This window comes from Cyprinodon variegatus, unplaced genomic scaffold, assembly GCF_000732505.1.
Source record: "Cyprinodon variegatus isolate N-32 unplaced genomic scaffold, C_variegatus-1.0 Scaffold605, whole genome shotgun sequence".
In the NCBI taxonomy this organism is placed as follows: domain Eukaryota; kingdom Metazoa; phylum Chordata; class Actinopteri; order Cyprinodontiformes; family Cyprinodontidae; genus Cyprinodon; species Cyprinodon variegatus.
The window spans coordinates 190,024-209,470 of NW_015151058.1; the positions used below are offsets into that span (position 1 = coordinate 190,024).

Sequence of the window (19,447 nt, forward strand, 5' to 3'; positions counted from 1 at the left end):
TGTCTGCTCTTTACCTCCTGTCTTCTATCTTTGATTGTGTCCCAGGGGGTTGGATGGACACACCTGCACCATTTATCTTGCTCAACACTAAAACAGTTCTGACCTGATTCCTACAAAGTCTCTTTGCAACATAATAAAAAAATAAAAACTGTATGGGTACACCCCAAAAATAAGTCTGGATTTATTAAGCATGCTTATAATTAACAAATAAGCTGTATTATTACCTCGATTTGAATGAAAACTATAAATTAAATCATACTTTTTGATCTAAATTGAATATATGTGTGGAATATAATATCACAGTCCATCCTTTGAAAGTCCATCTATAAAGAGACAAAAAGCGCACAGATTCCACAGCTCTGGGTTCCACTGGAGGTGACCTTACTGAGTTTCCTTCACTATAAAGACTCACCACAAAAAGACAAAGATCAGATCAGTCATATCTGATCCAGTGTCAGTGTGATTAAGGCTCAAAGATGGAGCTAGTTTTGATTTTTGTTCTAAGCTGTAATATAGCTGCTGTAGTCTTTAGCTTTCCCCAATTTCTTTAACTTAAAAGAAATTGTGGGTTGTGGGTTATGGAGGGTGAACCTTTGCAGTCCTAGAATCGTATCACGATTTCCCTCAGCAAAAACTAAACAGACGAAAGCAAATTACAGGGTGCTGATTTAGTTTCTTTTTTTTTAATAAAAGCTACTGTGATATTAACTGAAAAATGGCTGTAAGTTTGTTGGAATGTTATAGATGAGAACTGAGTCAAGGAGGATGGATTTACAATTCTTCATCTCACACAGAAAACTATTTTGGGGGGCATTATATCTCTACCAGCTTCTACATCTAAAAACATCTGATCAGTGTTGAAGCTTTTGCCGACTCTAAAGCTTTTTTCTTCCAATATTGTCTTATCCATCAACTCTAACCAGCTGTTATGTACTTGCTAAAAAACAAGCATTGTGACTGCATGGTGCTGCCACCAGTGTTTCACAATGTGTTCAGAGAAATGTGTAGCATTAGGTTCTCACCAGGCATGTGTTTAGTCTCATATGACCAGAGCACCTTCCTCCACATGCCGGTCTAAACATATGGTTTTAGGTGACACTTCTCAGGTCCTGGTTTAACACTTTCTGCAAGGATCCGATTTGTGGAGAGCAAGACAGTTTTCCTCTTGATCTACACTTCACTCCAGCTGTTCATCTCTGCAGCTATTTCAGTTGCAATGAGATTTTTGGATGCTTCTGCTAGATCTGTTCTCTTAACTTTGGGTGAATAGCTTGGTTGGTTTACAGTTATGCCATACCTTTTTCTTCTTTTTCTCATGACTGAACATTGCTCTATGAGACATTCAAGACCCATTAAAAAACTTACAATCAATAGCAGTTGTGGAGAGCAGTGTATTTGTTGGCTTTATGTGTAGGAATTCTAAAATAATGTTTACATAATATGTTTAACCTATGTCTATAATGGTTAAATGTTACATTTTGAGATGAAGATCTAAAGATGTCTAGTTTTATTAGCTCTCAAGTCTGTTTTATGGTAATTTTTACCATAAAAAAAGATTTAAATATGAGGTGTGATATGCTCTAGCCATACAACACACCTAGATTATAATTTTAAAAGGCCGACTTTAGCTTTGCTATCTCTATATTTCAGCCAATTAGTTTGCTTATTCACTCCTTTTATCTTAATGTTCAGCTGATGCATAATGCCAGAGGTTTAGGCGATCTTGATCAAAGATGCAATTACAATACAAATTTCTGTAACCAGCTTGAATTTATAAATTGAAATGCCCCAAAATCATTTGATGCAGCTTTGGTTATGCAATAATTAAATATTTCAGTTGATAATCTTTATTATCTTTCATGCCTGACAATCCAGCAGAGCAAAGACAACTTCACTGTAAGCTTAACTGCAGCTCTATATGGCACCACATTTAGTTTTGCAAGTAAAACTGTGTTTAATTTTAATGTTACTTTAATGCATATTTAATGCAGAGAATGCTTCCTTTGTTAAATGATTGATAAAAAAATAAATAAGGCTACAACATAGAACATGAAGTCATTCATTTTGCAAGTGTTTGGAAAACTAGCATAATGAGAGGTAAAATATTGTGAAAGCAATACAAGGATAAAATGGGAAATATTTGTTTGTTGGTTTAGAGATACTTTTAAAAAATAGAATTTCTCTTTCATTTTAAGCTTCTGATTTCTATTTATTATTATTTAGCAACAGAAACACTTAAGCAAATCGGAGCAAAACCACAAAATCAGACATTCATTACCCTCCGTTCCAAACTGATTTCACTCAATCTCAAACCTGACAGACTTCAAGGAAGGTATTTGCTAATGTAAGTATTTCTGGAATTCATTGTTTTTAAGACAGAGAAAGAAAAAAATAAAACAGGTGAGGAGATTGCCTTTTGGTACGCCAACAGCCAGGGGCAGGAATTAAATTCTCATTAGGAGCTGGCAGCACAGTTCTGTTCTTGAATCTACTTAATGCTGTTCATCATCAACAAGGTACAACTCCATAATATCAAAAGCATTGGTTATAGTGTGCTCTATGATTATTTTAAACATTAATATGGTGGGAGATGTGTTTTACAATTACAGTTTTACTGCAAAACTCCCCCCTTAGATACCAAGTGCTGGTCTTCCCACTAAAAGGCAAATATGCCGTTCTTCGTCTCAGAACCATACTTAGGTTTTCAGATCGAACGCCCCAGCAAAAATCATTTCTCCTCCTGTTTAAGGTCTTTTCTTGTTCACATTTTTACACACATATTTTTTGTTAAATCTGTTGATAATCTTTCCTTATGAAAAGGACTCCCAATAGGGTGGGACTGTTTATCCATGTGATGGCAAACAGCCTGATGGCAGAAATACAGTATGCTGTTAAAAAGCTAACTGCTAGAATTTTGCATGTGCAGTAGATTTAAGAAAAGGTTTAGCCCTGCATATCTAGACATTTTTTTTTTTTTTTTACAATATAAAAAACTTGGTTTTAAATCCTTAAGCTCACCATTAGAGGGCAGAGGAGTCCGTCTTTGATCTACAAGTTGTAATGTAGAAAGAAGTATGAGAATTATTGAAAAGTAATTAGAAAATAAATGTTTTTTTGTACAATTAACAACTGTTACAGTATCCACACATGGCTCTATGCACTAAACGTCTGCCTCAGGATCTTCCTTAGTAATGGATGAAGTAGATGACTTGGATGGGAGATCATTTACATGATCAACTCCTGAAAAGGTATTAAACTGTGCTAAGAGTGAGGACACAGAATACGATATGCTTGTAAATGGAGGCACAGCTGAGTGCTGACATGCAAAAAAAGAATTGCATCACAAATAATTTACCAAAGGAGGATTAATTATGTACAGCTTTATATAAATCTGCAATTAAAACTATGAGTTTTCATATAAAATACTGATGCATTTTTCAAATACGTTTGTATATTCAAGTAGATATAATACAAAACAGTGGGAGCTAATGAGCCTTGACATAGACTGAAATGGTGAGTTAAAACATTGGGTGGGGATTATAACTATCCATGTGCCAGGGAAATAGTTAGGATTGCATTACATGGACCTCTTCAACGTTCACCCCTGCTGGAGGGCTGTTAAGAGCTGTGACAGGTGCTGCTTTGCCCTTGATCACTAGTTGATCATCTACTTCCAAAACAAATAAAATGTAATCAAAGTAGCCAAACAAGAAAAAAAGGGATTTTTTTTGTTTTTACAATTACATTGTCAATTTTATTACCGAGAAATATGGCTCTCTAAAATCAACTGAATCTTTGTTTTTGCTTTGCTCAGTATAACAATAAATCACACCTCCCATTTTTATTATTCTCTTCCTGTTGTTTAATGACTTTCTCACACCCTCCAAATTTCCAAATTTAAATGCATACAACAGAGTTACCCACATTTACATAAAAACCATTTCTAAAGTAACCTTTAAAAAGCCCCAAAAATAGTTAATAACTTACAACACAGTACCAATTATATCACCGAGGCATCCAAAAAAGTTAATAATTTATGAGCCGAACTGTAACATTTACAACTTTTCTATCATTTAAAATGATCAATTATACATCCACCAGAAAATAACATTGGAATATTTAAATAAAATATAGAAAATCAATTGCTCAGACGAAACATTGTGAAACTGAGTGCAGCAAAAAACAAACAAAAAGGCAATAGAAGAAAATAACAAACTGGCCACTTAATTAAGCTGACATTTTCCATTTTCACACAGCTCAATTATCATCTAATAAACATTTTGAAGAGTCTTAAAAAGCTTGTGGCTTAGCAAAGATGTTGCTCTAATAATCTATTGATTTAAAAACTAATACCATTCATAGAATTTGGTAATTGCTAACAGATGTTTAAATTTTTTAAGATGGGGAATCACTACCTGTCAGCGTTTTTCTTTAATCCAAACTTTGCATGGTATATTTAAACTGCTGTAAAGCAACATAAATCAACAGCCCAATAAGCCATGCAAACTAGTGACATTTGATGACATGGCATGTGAATAAGAGTGATTGTTACATTTAAAACAGCAACTTAAAACGATGTTTAGTCCATTAATAAAAAATAACAGTTATGACGCAGTTTCGGAAGATTTATTTTTCTTTTCATACAAAAAATAGGACATATAGTTTGGAAATTTCCTGTTCTACTGACAAGAGATCAGGCTGGAATTTGGTGCAAACTTGTTAAATGTTTTAAGAGCACATAACTAGTGGCATCATCCCCTCATTCAGCAGCAGTGGTCTGCCTGAGCTGGGGGAAAAGAAAGGGAAAATGGTACCAAAATATTGGAAATTTCTAATGATCATATGCTTTTGAAGGTGGACTGTCGGGGAGGGGCATAAAGGTTTATTTTTGTGTGTTGAGCTCCAGTGTAAATGTTACTCGCTGACACCTGGAGAGGAGCAATTATTACAAGGCTTACAGGCAAAAAAAAAAAGAAGAAAAAAAGAACTAGCGCTAAGCCTCCTCCTTCACTCATAACTAGAGGCTTTCAGCAGAAAACCAGCTCTTATTAATAATTTGTGTTTGTGTGTCATGGTGCTGGCTTTGGGCACTTTTGGCTTTTTGATATATAAAGCTGAGGATCCAACGAGCGCACTGAGACTCTTCACTGAAACATACAAAACAGATGTGACAGACAGAAAACAAGTTAATCAATGAAACGGATAAAACATAGTATGAAGAAAAAGCCTGAAAAGGCAGAATATGGTGAGATATTACAGCATGTTCAGATGTTTTTGCAGCACTTTGATTTTTTTGTAAGTCTTTATAGTCACTTCTTTTTTGTTACTTCATCCATGCTTCAATAACATTTTTTTGGTTTATAGATTTCCTCCACATTTGATTTATGACACAATGGCGAAATGACAAAAATATCCTGCTTTCTTACAGAAAACCTAACCAGTAATCCTCACATTCATGTTTCTTGTAGAAGGAAAATAAATCCTGTTTGGCAGCAAGAAACCACCTCCTTCAATCGACGCGATCTCATTGTCATCACAGTCAGCTTTTTTTTTTTCTGTTTAGGTTTGGTTATGTTTCCAAATGTGTGTCTTTTCTACCGGCACCATTAGAACAGCTGAAGTATCAAGTCAGGCCCCCAGTCCATGGCGGTCTGAGCCACAGCGAACACTGCAGCTCCAAGTGTAGCAGACAGCCCCCACACCGCCATCTTCATCATCCGGTTCCCTTCCCTCCATAACTGGCCTTGAGCTGCAGGCAAGGAGGCTTCCAGGCCTGTTTTACAGGAGTCAAAGGATAAAAAGGGGTAGAAACATGCAGGGGTCAGGAGGAGTCACCATGTTGAAGGCTTAAACAGTTGCTTTAAATGAAACCCTCAAATAAATTCATCTCTATTATAGCATGAAAACCTAGATCCAGAGGAGACTTTTGACAACTATACTGTTGATCATCCAGAGAAATTTTCTCTTCTCTTTTATATTATTTAGGTCTAAGGACTAAAGCAATATTGTCTCTGATCCACAATATTTCTGGTTTATTTTGGAGTCCACCAGCTTTTTTTTATTATTTTCTGGGTATTTCATAAAGCTGATGATGCCACAGACTAAAAAGAGGCTCCCAGGAGATTTGGAAGAGAAAAAAAAAAATTACACTAAGCATCACTGATTCTCTGCCATGTTTAATAACTCCAGATTTTTACATATGCAGTATTCTACACAAAATGTATGCAAAGAGGTTGTTGCTAAAATGCAAAACCTTTTCCCACTACTTTTTGTCCTGTTAAAAATGTAAACAGAAGTCCCTATAAATTGTTCGTCTTGGTATCACTTCTAATCACCTGCCTGGTAAGCAGAGGTTTTATTTTTCCACATCTTGCAAGATGATTTAGCGAGATTATGCTAATGCAGTAAAAGACAAATTTATTTTAAATATTTTTAATTAGAGTTTAAATCAATTCAGCAAATAACTATAGTGTCTTTTAAATATATGGTTGGACTGCAAAAAAAAACAAAAAAGATTATCTGAAAAGTCAAAACAGTAGGTGTAGAGAGACCAATACGGCAATTAATCACAGCGCAAGAATTAAAGTCATCAAAAAATAATAATAATAATGTACGTACCGTGCTTGGCTAAAACATGAAATCTAATTAACCCCATGAATCTGCACTGTGGCTCTTATTATATCTTATTGTGTAGTTTATCGTTCAGAACAGAAAACCGTTCTCATTTTTATAGACTGGAGTTTGTTGAGGCACTAAAATATGGTTTCAGCACATCTATGCTCATATAAGCACTTTTATGTAAACCAAGGGAACAAAACATTTCAAAAGAAGGTAATTACAGGTATTCCATTCAACTATTAGATATTGGCATTAATTTAATTAATTTATTCAGTAGATTTTCCATGTGCAAAACATGATTTTCTACCTTCTGGTTATATTTTGCTCCAACTGCAGGGAATTATATTCCTCAGGTTTATAATTAAAGTGTTCACCCTAAAGCTGATGCCACATAATATCTCAGAGTCTGTGTAAATCACTGACAGCATGTCAGACGCTGCTGTTCAGATCTCCACAGAACACACGGGAGTAATGCATCTCTTTGTTCTGTTCTGGCATATTTAAATCTGCACTTGATTGGTCTGATGGGGGTGCTACAACATTTGTTTACATGTTATTGATTGTGCCAGAGGGGAAAGTGTTTACTGCTGCCTTGTTTTGAAGAATTATATCACTGAGGTGGGAAAACCCCCAAAGCTAAGATCTCTGGAAGGATTGTAGTCAGAAATTTCACAGATAATATTCATTTTTGCAACCTTCAAAGGCTTTGCATCAACAATACGTCTTTACTCCACATGTATGTGTGAAACGTGTGAGTGCTCTCTATGTGTAGAGCAGTAATAAGATTACAGTAACTATTTTTACCATGTCTGGAGGTGGTGGAGTCCTGGGCCCTGGTGAGGCGCTGGAGAACAGAGTCTGGCCTCTGGTGGAGGGTGGAGAGATGAAATGCCTGGAAGCTGCTTATGGACAGGCTGATGCAAGAAATCAAGAGAGAGAGAGAGAGAGAAAGATGAATGGAAAGAGAGCGTAAGCCATCAATATAGAAGAAAACTAAAGCCTAGGGAGGTGAGAAGATAGACTGATGGATAAAGTGATAGATAAAGACAAGTAAGGCAGTGAGGGTTGAGGGTGTTTGGGAGAAATACTATCCCTGTGCTTCTAGGCAGTGGAACGCTAATGTATGTTTGGAACATTTATATCTTTCAGCGTGTCACTCAAGGTCTTGTGTCACTTCTTGCCCTAAACAATGACTTCCGGCGACACCGAAGGACGCTGACATGCAGAAACACACTCGTAGCAGGGGAGAGACAGGGAGTGACGGGCCCTGCCTGCCTAAAAGGTTTCCCCTCAATAATAAAAGGGCAAAGAAAGCATGTAGACCAACACAATGAATTACTGCCATATCTGGGTGATGGAGTCAGAGTTTGAGTTAGGAGCTCCCCCTTTTGGTTACTGAAAGAATTACACTGTGCTTCCTGAAGTAGAGAACCCTAAATGCGCCTCATGTGTCTAAATTCACACACAGCAGTTTAGACGATAGCGATATTTATAAAAAATAAAAATAAAAACTGAACACACATGGAACTGCGCAAACAACCCAAAGCAAACATAAGTGATTAATTTTAATCTTTGTGATCAAACTTATATGGAAAGAAAAAACTGAAAATAAGCTGCGTTGAACCAAGTAATCAAAGGACTAGTTTTTTTTATACTTGTACGTCTACAATAACTGTCAAACACTTATATGTCGTAAACACTTTACTATTGTTCTACTGTTTCTTTTAAATACTACATCCATTTAAAATGTTTTATCACCGTGTTAATTTAAACCAAAAATCAATGGAAATTTGAGCTGAATATTATACATTCTGTCAAATATAAAACTTAACGTTCTGCATTATGTTGCATTTATAATTTGAACACCAGCTAAGCCATAATGTTAAGTGTTTGATTAATTTAGCATGGCTAAAAAATCTGCAACTGAAAGAGACCGCAACCATTAAACATTAGTAGGCAAAAAAAAAAATATGCTATAGGTTTTACGCCAATGCAGCAGGAATACCAAAATAACATTATGTTATTTCATGCTGCATAATGCAGATAGTCTGTCAGCACAGAAGTATATTAGAAGATGAAAAAATAAAAAATCTTCTGCTTCTGATTATTTCTGCTAATGGAAGATAATTGGGACCATTTAATACAGAAAATAAACAAGACGGTGAAATCACAACATAAAATTTGACACTCTTCATCTCATTACTCTTTCTGTAATGTGGGGAGATCCTTGATAGTAAACAAACATCAACATAAAACTAAACAGAAAATGATGCTTCCCAAAATCTGCTAGAAATTTATATTCAGGCATGAATCATATTTTTTATATACACTGCACTAATGTGTGACGTGAGTTCTTGTGGAATTAAAACGTTTTATCTGAATGTGAAAAAGGGCTTTTGGGAAAGTCTCGCACTAAGAAAATGTTCAGAAAAATTTAAAGGGATCCCTAATTAGAGCTAAACATAACTGTGTGGCCAGTTGGAAAAAAGATGGATGAATAAATATTTTATATGCAAAGGTGAAATGTGGATTATTTAATCAAAAGACTGTTTGCCTACCAAAAGCAAACTTGAAGTTTTGCAGGGACAATGAATAACTGATACACAGTAATAAGCTGGAACTGAATATGACAGAAAGTAAAAGAGGTAATCAAAAACTACAGAGAAAATAAACAGAGTCATTTCGAGGAGTCTTTACTTCTGTGTGCTCCAGGTCGATTAAGCAGCTATTAAATTCTAATACCCAGTATAAACACAGATCTGCCTGTTAATGGTTTTTCTAATAAGTAGCTTAAACACCAGGGCCAAAGATCTGAACTAGAGTAATATAACCATATTAACCACTTTAATTTTATCCGTCGCCCCCTCACCTCTTACGAGACTGTAATGCAGCCCGTTTGGCTAGTAATGATGGAGGGTACTGTTCGAACAGGTCCTGGGCCTGGCCAATAAGAAGTTCATATGGGAGGTTCTGTGGGATTTGGGAGAGCAGGTGGTGCACCATAGCCATGTCGCACTCTGTTTGCTTTACCTCCTTCTCTCTGTGTAACACGATCTGAGGAGGAGAAATGGAAAGGATTTAAAATACCACTACTTTTCCTCCTAGTTATTTAGCAGAATGAGAGCAGAATAAGAGTTCAAAGACTGAGGAAAACTATTTCCCCTTATCTGAAATGTTTATTTAGGCATCATTAATAATACTGTTTTTTTTATTTGATGAAATTAGATTTTTCTTTAAAAATGTAAACTCTGAGTTGCTAAACTGATTTTGGCTTGTGAGGTCTTTTTCAGTTTTTACAGTAACATTAACCACTGCTCAGTTTCTCACATGGAAGGAAATATAAATTAGCTCTACAATAAGTCAATAAGCTTTTTAAAATGTAGTAAATGACAAATGGGAAGTCCTTTTATACACTTTATTCTCTTAGTCTTTACAAATCGTGAGCAATGGGTTGAAAATAAGGTAGAAAAACCAAAGAGGACAAACTGATAACACCAAGGATGCAGACTTGCAGGTTTCACTAAAGCAGCCTAAAGAATTCTTTTCTGCAAAGCAATCTCTTCCACTCATAAAATTAGTCAGCTTTTTTTTAATCTTCCAACATATACGCCATATTTACTACCGTGCACGAGTCTAAACATGAGGAGATTTTATTGCATTTCACAAATAGCGAGGGTCAAATTAAAGGAACAGCGTAGTGCTGCACTATAATATGTATAATTTTTCACATTAATTGCCTAAATCTATATCCAGAGTGGATGCTATATTCTAGTTGAAAATATCTATGTAATGTTAGACCCATGTGAAAAAAAACAAGAGCACCAATCATCTGTTTTGTAATGAAACAGGGAAAAAGTTAAAAAACTGTAAGCTGATAATATATCGCTATATTAAGCTGTAGTGCCGCCAAGTGGTCATGGAAATATTAGCTGCATTCATCTGGGATTAATGCAAACAGGAGAAAAAAATCCAATATGTCATGTCATTCTAAAAGCTAGAAATGTACAAGACTGGACCATGAAAAATCATCTTTTTTGACAATTAATTGACAAAAATGTACATATTTTAGCTGTATTTCTAGAGGCGATGTTGCAGTTTAACCCTTTATAGGGCAAGCTACCATTTTTGATCACTTGCATACTCCTTAAAAATGGAGTCCCCCAGTCCCTCAGTGAGGTCTAGAAGCACAAGATCTATATCCAGTCATTCAGCAAAGATACTGCTACATTGCTGTACATCTTATTTTGGCATTTGACCAATTAGATAAGTCCTTGAATGATATATTACCTACGGTAAATTAAGTTGGAAAAAAAAGTTAACAGGTCAAGAAAACAAAAAAGGTAAAAAGCTAATTGAAAAGTTAAAAAGTTAATGAGCCTCTAAGGTTATGTTGTACCAGAAAAAAATAAGTGTTTCTTTCACTCTCAGCGTGTTTTTCATGAATTTTTCATAGAAGCACTTTTGTTATTTTTCTTAATATATTCGGGCAAGTTGGAGTTTTTTGTTATTACCCTGACATTCATTTTTGCCATCAAAATATCCATATTTTTTTATGTTACAAAGGTAATGAGGTCTTGCGCTGGATTCCAATAACACACTACAAGAATGATCTAAAAATTTGTGGAAATGTTTTAAAACAAGTGTATATACCCTTAATTTGAGTAGGTAAATAAGGAGCATTTTTATCCTTAAAATCAGATTATTTGATATTATGCACCTGAAATAGGAGACAGCATTTTTTTCCCCCTTATTTTAAATGTACATTTCTTGTTCCATTGGCAAATTGTCTCACTTACCTGCTCAATTCAAGAAAAAAATGCACTTATTTTAGGAAAAATTGACTTGGATTTCAGTTATTTGCAGTGCACTCTTTCACTGAGTGCCCTATAAAGGGTTAAAGAAGTAATCAATCAGAACAGCTGTCTGCTTCCCATAAAACCCTTTGGATTTTAGTAAATACATTTTAAATAGAGCTGCATTATATAAACATATTAGATCTTTTTTTCCTTATACATTATTCTGTGGCTTTAGTACACTGGACACCGACTTCTGCATCAGATTTTTATATCTAGTGCACTAACACTTCATCCAAAAGGGTAAAATTCTTATGAACATGCTACATCTGTGTTCATGACTATTGGGGGAAGAAAAAAACCAACGTGCTTTATTCCAAATAACTTTACTTATATAACATATTTCATCTCTTTCTGGGATAAATACTGTCCCATTTATTTCCAATCCAAGCCTCCTGCTGTGCCCTGAACTCAGGCCCAGAGGGAAAAAATTAAATTGCTACTTTGTTGCCCAGACTTCAAGCAGAGCCCTCCTTCTATTCAGCTCCAACACAGAGACAAGTGGATACTAAAATACCCACAGCAGCAACATTGCTTAACAGAATATCAAATAAGTATTTTCAAAAACTAATAGAACCTTAAAAAACAAAACAGTGAACATATCTAAGTAAATTATTTCGCAAAACACACCAAAATCCCTCCTTTTAACAAAGGGCATGCAAAGTCCAAATATCTGTTCTGCTAAATCCTGTCGCTTTTGCTGTACTTTCTCTGGTCAATGCATGTCACATAATTAGCATGTTAAAATACTTAAGAGTGGTTTCTTCACTGAAAGTATCACACTGTCTGTGTAGACATGGTCACATGTGAAAAGCTTCTTACCGTAGCAGCAAGGTAGATGGGCATCAATGGATGGGAGGCCAGAAAGAAGTCATAGAGCCTAAGAGTGTGTTTAAAGTCTGAGAGGACGTGGCCGTACCATGTGATGAGCCAGGAGAGGGCGAAGATGGTTCCTACCTCTGCCCTGAAACAGAAAGGGCACACAGACAGAGAAGACATGAAAACATGCAATCCAAGAATATATATATATAACGAATAGTATTTTCTCAACTTAAAAAAAATGTGGTAAACAAAATAAAAAGAAAAGATAAACATCAACCAAGTTCCACTAAATAGTTTCTTAGGTGTTAGTTGTGAGAAGTTATATAATGGAGGGTCTCTAAAAGAGAAAATATTCAGAAAAACTTTCAGCAGCTGCTAAAAAGATATAGAAGCTTCTTTTGCAGCAGCTGATTATTATTATGATTATTGTTTTGGGTTTTTTTTTTTTTTCAAAACAGCAACAGATAGTCAGGATAAAACCTTTTAAGACTGGATAATTCACATTGGATTATAATAAAATTTAGATTTTGAATTCTGCTAAAATGCATTCATCAAGTATTACATCATGTAAAAATTCAAATATTCAAAAGTAAGAATTTAAGAGCCTCAGAGCATCATCAAGGTTTTTATCAACTGTTGATTCATTCTTAAAACATATATTTATATAATAATTTATTGTACAATAAAGTCCACTGGTATGCTCCTGTCGTGCTGACATGTCACAGTGGATGCCCCAAAAGCTGAGGACGTCACAGATTCAAACATTTTCTTGTAAGTTTAACCATTACTTAAAACATGAAGTTAAGCTAACTTACTCATTGCGCTCCTCTGTCAAACGATAAAATAAAGTCTAAATATATTCATCGAGTGAAACCAACAAAAGAAAACCTGTTCCTGCTCCTGCCTATGTGCAAAAATGTCATCACCTGGCCTGTAAGTTGACTCTACTGAGCCCCTATAGGGAAACTGAAGAGGGAGGGGGGAAAAAAACAAAACAAACAAACATTTAATCAATTTTCCAGACATATTGCAAACATCCATCTATATTCTTTTCAGTTGACCAGTCGTTTACAGGTGTGTTTGAATTAATGCCACAACATAATCAAAGTTGGTGTATCCCTTGCCCCAAAATAGACCACAGGGCTTCCGGATACGTTTCAAATGATGTTCATACACAACATAATGGTGACATCTTGCAAGCAATGCTGCAATGTCTTTGTATGGAAGCCCAAACTGAAATACAGCCTAATTAGTCCATGTACGTCCATTTTAATGAACAATGTCTGAAAAACTCATGCAATCATCCGAGAAATTATCTGGTGTGCACATTAAACTAACGAGAAAGTTTTTTTTTTTCTCTTCAGTGTCCATTTAGGGGCTCAGTACTATTGTGCATATGTTTGTTTGTGGTGTTGGGATTTTTGTCATGCATTGTAGAACTTAAATTGCATATGGGTTCTTATTTTTTGTTTATTCACAGTTCTTGCTGTGGGACAATTTATGTCAGAGCCTGTCTACCTGGGAGAAAAAGTGGACATTTATTATGTGGGGAAGGGGTTTGTGTTTATTTTGTGACGGCTATTTTTGTTTTCAAGTAAAAGAACTGTGAAACCTAATTTTCTGTTGTTGGTTTTATGTGTGAAAAAAAGTTTCATTGTTCCTAAGGGTCTACACACTGAAGTGTATGGTCCTTGTGTAAGAATAGAGAAAAAAATCCTACTTGTCATGAGAGATACCCGACTGGCACCACTACAATAATCGGGGGAAAAAAACACATAAAAACGAAAGTACTAAACTTTTTAAACCTGTCTTTACACGCATCCAAAAGGTTTATATTAAGATCGGATAACTATGGAGTTGTTCTTGTCCCCCCAATTGGGAGTCCTTGCTTAGACTCTCCAACATAAAAAATTATGAATAAAAAAAAAAAATGGAGGACCCTGATCTAAAGCAGTGCCGTAGTGTTTCTTCTATTTCTGTCTGTGTGCCTGAGGTGTAAAGTAGCCAGCAACAATTAACACACATTGATCTCGGAAATTTTCCAATAAGAACACAACTGCTCTTAATTATATCAATTTTGCAAAACAAATTTCCTAAAATCTACTTTGTGGCTCCCATTAGTGGACACCTACAAGGTAAAAAAAAAAAAAAAAAAACAAGTGTTACTTTAACACCTATATAGTTGAATATAACTCTGTTTCAGATAACATTTGGTTACACCCCAAATTAGTGCAAAATTTACTTTGTAGCTAGTGATTATTTCAGAGTTAATTTTACTCATATTAGAGTCAAAATCAAGAAGACCTCGGTTACCCGCCAAGAAGAGACTGGTGGGTAACCCACACTATATAGAGTAAAAGTTACACTTCAAATTTGAAACTGATAGTTAACTCCAACATTTGTGCAGATTTACACTCAACATAGAGGGTAAAGACTCCATTTAGAGTTAAATAAATAAATCCGAATTATTAACACCCAATTTCTTACTGTGTATATCCTAAAAAAAATTCATATTTCCTGTCATTGTTTCAATACCTGTTCATAAAGTCATGCAGTTCAACATCAACTTGTTCCAATATGGGCATTAGGTAGTTCAGTATGTGTTTGGTGCTGTCCATGGTTGCATCCATGAAATCCCTAGAAGGAAAAAAAAAACATAACAGATTGAATAACTTTTTTCAAATATTTTAACGTACAAACCTTTAATTCAGCGGCTGTGAAAAATAAGCTAACCTGAGATGGACATTGGACAATTTATCCAACAAGGCAATGGTCATCCGCTCCCCAACCACCAACAGCAGAGTCACAGCCACATCATGGTAGCCCTGATAATAGTGGAGTTGAGGGTTACGTTTCAGAACCTCCAGGATGATGTCAATCAGCTGTTCCTGAAGCACGGCTCTCTCTGCGGCTGGCATACCTTCAGAAAGCACAAGAAAGAAGCATAAAACACTGATGCAAGAAACAAAGTACCTTTTTCTGTTGTTTTTTTTAAATTAAGTTCACAGCATTTAAAGATTATACTGTTCTTTACTGCTCAGAAGGTTCCCTCATTCATTCATTCTAATTAATTCATTGGCTAATAATAGCTAAAACTCTACCAGGCACCAGCAATTTATAATAGCAGCAGTAACATATTTATTTTATAGAGTAGTGGGTAATTATAGAAGTGGTTTGGAAAAGTCACAGGGCAGGAAAGCATTCCTCCACAGTAATGTGACTGATAAGGTCAAACAGCTACTTCAACTGTATGAAGTTATCTCACAGGCAGCCGATTTAATATTTAGAAAGATTCTGATTCAACATTTAGAAAGAGCTCAGAAGGATATCTCTTTTTAATGATTTTAAAGATAAAGATACATTTAGAGAAACATTTGTGCTGTATTATTACACAGGCTGCATGTACTGTATTTGTGATTATAGCTAGTAAGCTCTTTCTTTAGTTGGTTTTCCTTGGTGACCTGGTCAAGAGAAGACAATCCCTATTGTGTAAGTTTTCCTATGTGGAGCTTTACCTTTGCTAATGAACTATTTAACCTTATCAGATAACACTCAGTGCTGTGCCAGGTACAGGGGGGTGAAGCCTGATAAATGTCACAGTGAGTTACAGGGTGGAGAAAACACAGACATAAAGGCACCTTTAGGGAATCGCTTCATGGACCTTCTGACATCCATGACAACTTGATTGTAGTCCTTGTGGTTCTCCCTCACATCTCGACCTGAAGTAGAAAGAATGACGACATTAGTATAGCAACTTGCAAAAGTATTGAAACTTCTGGAAATTGATGGGTTTTTCTGAATTTTTTTTATATATATATATATATATATATATATATATATATATATATATATATATATATATATATATATAGACATGGGATATCTAGAGACATGGGATTTTGTCTTAGTTTTTATTTTTTTTATTTTGCAAACTTAAGAGCATTTAAAAAAGGATTCTTAACTCTTGATCTAAACATTTACATTACATTATGCCTTGGGCTGAACGTATACTGTGACTGTGATGGTGGAAGGTGAACTTAGACCCAACATTTACTGTGTGTCTTTTGTTTTTAATTGCTATATTTTTTGTCCATTCAGATCTAAACCACAGTGTCTTGCTATACCAATCAAATCTGCCCAGGGTTTCAGAATCAGCAGTGCTGGTTGATGTTAACTTAATATTAGTTAGGCACGTTTTCTACAACCAATCAGATTTCAGATTTGCCCCACAGGGCCAGCTAGAGGGCCTACCTGAACGTAAGCATTTCCTGTCCTCTGATTGGTCAGAGCAAAATGTCTACAGCCAGGTTAAGCGAGTGACAATCTACCTTTAAGATTCCCTTTTGTTAGACGTTTTTTTGGCTCAGTCGCTGATACTAAATGGAGATACAAAGACTTCCTGCACAAAGATAGATTGTGTTTATAAATAATCTGCATCTATGGTCAGTACAATATATTCTATTTTCATTTTTTATTATCTATTTTATCTAATAAATAAATGCATATTGAATCTGAACAACTAATGATGATTTCCTTGTTGTTAAATGGGCTTCTTGCTTAATTGATATTTGCATTCACCCTCTCGCTAAACTTCCTCTGGGCTATACCTACGCTACATTTCATATTTGAATAATGTTGGCAGTTTCTTTTATTAAAATGTGAAAGTGGTGATATTAACCCATTGACACTCATGGTTGCAAATATGCAACAAACTCTTTGTATTACCAACATAACATGTGCATTCCCTCAGTGCCAGTTACTACACATTCAGGTGATAGGATCCTTTGGCAATCTCTTGTTTGTGTTACAACTGGTTCCTAAGTCCTTACATGGCGGGATACATTAGCTATGCCTGCTTGGACATAAGTGATCTGAATAAAGAGCATATTGGACTAAAATATTAAATGAAAACACGCCAGTCAAAATATCCTAAACACCTTCAGTAGGATTGATATGAAACTGTAATTGGACTGAGTGTATCAGCATGCCTCTAAAAACTAAATGGTAGATACGCTTTTTCAAGTCAGGAGACTTGACCAAAGCGCTTTAGACTACATTCAGTCATTCACACACACATTCAGTCATTCACACACACTCACACACTGATGGTGGCAAGCTACATTGTAGCCACAGCTGCCCTGGGGCTCTCTGACAGAAGCGTGGCTGCCGTACACTGGCGTCACCGGGCCCTCTGACCACCATCAGTAGACAATGCAGGTGAAGTGTCTTGCTCAAGGACACAACGACACTGAAAGTCGGGGGTGTGGCTTGAACCGTCAATCCTTCGATTTCAGGGCAAACTCCTACATCCGACGCCACTGTCGCCCCAAAAACTAGTCAGGATTAAGTTATTCTGAAGGAAGCAACCTGATCTGAGAGCCATGTGCGCCCCACATCATTGTGATGAATTTATGCTCTCATTGGCTATATGTTCTAGCTAATGCTACGTTCACACCACACACACTTTAAGCAGCAGAAGCAGCCGCTTTATCTGCAAAGTCTATGGTTGACGGGCATCAACATTTCCTGTAGTGCTTCTAGAGCAGCACATCTTGACGCATCTGAGGCAGCACCTCATGAGCTTCTAAGCATCTGAGGTGTGTGACTCGCTTCACAAGCAGCAAATGCTTGAGTTGGAAAAATGTTATTTTAGCCGCACGATGCACCACATCAACCAACCAGAGCGCTGGTATGTGGGGGTCTGAAAGGCTCCGACAGAGAAATTTTAAGCCAGGATCATAATCTTGATGAACTGACTGCAAAGAACATGTTTTAGGTGAACTTTCTCGCATAAAAAGTACTTTTTACCCACTTATAACAGCAAATATAGCAAAGCTGCTCTCTACCATTGAATACGCATCTGAACACACTTTGATGCGCCTCAGGAGCATCAAATTAAACGGGGCTAAAAACATTTGCATTGCAGACTTAAAAATGTTTGAGGCAAGTAATACTTTCTTTCCAATTTACAAACATGCATTATTTATAGGTATACAAGCAAATGATATAGCATACATTTAGGTTTGTAGTTCTCTAGATTTCTGATATGAATGCAGAGCACTCCATAAGGTTTTTCTACATTGATTTATGTAGTGGTTGATTGAAAAATTACATTAATGTAACTATCATTAATACAGTTAATATATGTATATATACGTATATATATATACGCAGTTATATATATATACACTAACCTGGTTTGTGTGGTAGGTCGTACACATTTATGTTCAGTAATTTAGGCCACACTTTTCTCCTTAGCTCATCAGTCAGTAGCCCTCCTTTAGTGGCAGCAGTTCTCCTCAGGGTCTCAATGTCCACTGGATCTCTATCCATTCAGAAACAAAAAGATCAATATGGAATTCTCTAAAGTAAAGTAAGATTCCTCATTAAATTCATTTTGTACTAAAAGAATGGGGCATTTTTTCGTATTTTCCAGAAAACAGAAATAAGAACACACAGTACAGGCGTGAACAAAGTTTTTGAGAGCTTCAAAGGAGGATTGTAACATCAAACTAAAGTAAACCAGGGAAGTTCAAAAGTTTAACAGAATTAAGTTAAAACCAATTTAAACAACATTTCAATGTGTGTTTTTGCATAAAAAATATACAGTAATCTGATTACAACCTTATCAAAGCCTGATGAATGACAGTCAGTTTATGCTTCCTTCCACAGTCCGATTCTGGAAGAAATCAGAAGGAGATTTTATTAGAGAAATAGATATTAGAAAAAATAACCAACAGCGAACACAAGGAAACAAAAAAAACAAAAAAACAACATAGTCATGTTTTCCAAACTGTGTTTGAGTTCCTCTGTTTGTATTTGAGCCACCTTTAGCTATTCTGAAAGCTACATTAGTATTACTCACAAGTTTACAGAGCTAAACTAACTTTTACCAAAATGTTGAAATAATTCACAGATTGAGTTACAAAGAACAACACAAACCTTTACCTTGTTCAACTTCAACAAGCTGGTTGAATAATTTGCAACATTTGACAATAGCTTTACTGAGTGAACCTAATAATTGATGCTAACCAATATACGCTACTGACAATTTTTTTATGTTAAAAATAGTAATAATAAAAAATAATGTTTTTTAATTGTCCTAAAAACTGTTTTTCGAGTGTGACTAACGTAAACACACACATAGATATATA

General features: G+C 35.6%; 1 protein-coding gene across 2 annotated transcripts in view; it reads right to left on the reverse strand.

Moving 5' to 3' along the window:
• Nucleotides 1-5,556: 5,556 nt before the first annotated feature.
• The window catches only part of LOC107096195 (TBC1 domain family member 20-like), a 15,336-nt gene continuing 1,445 nt past the window's right edge, over nt 5,557-19,447 (reverse strand). Inside the window, exons 2-10 of one of the 2 annotated variants that reach the window (XM_015392746.1) lie at nt 18,918-18,972; nt 18,488-18,618; nt 15,932-16,012; nt 15,027-15,213; nt 14,829-14,930; nt 12,294-12,435; nt 9,488-9,672; nt 7,423-7,532; nt 5,557-5,773 (exon numbers count right to left, since the gene is read on the reverse strand). In XM_015392746.1, the coding sequence (XP_015248232.1) occupies nt 5,607-5,773; nt 7,423-7,532; nt 9,488-9,672; nt 12,294-12,435; nt 14,829-14,930; nt 15,027-15,213; nt 15,932-16,012; nt 18,488-18,618; nt 18,918-18,972 (1,160 nt within the window). In that variant the 3' untranslated portion in view covers nt 5,557-5,606. The remainder of the gene's footprint in view (nt 5,774-7,422; nt 7,533-9,487; nt 9,673-12,293; nt 12,436-14,828; nt 14,931-15,026; nt 15,214-15,931; nt 16,013-18,487; nt 18,619-18,917; nt 18,973-19,447) is intronic. The other variant, XM_015392748.1, reaches the window with a different exon arrangement.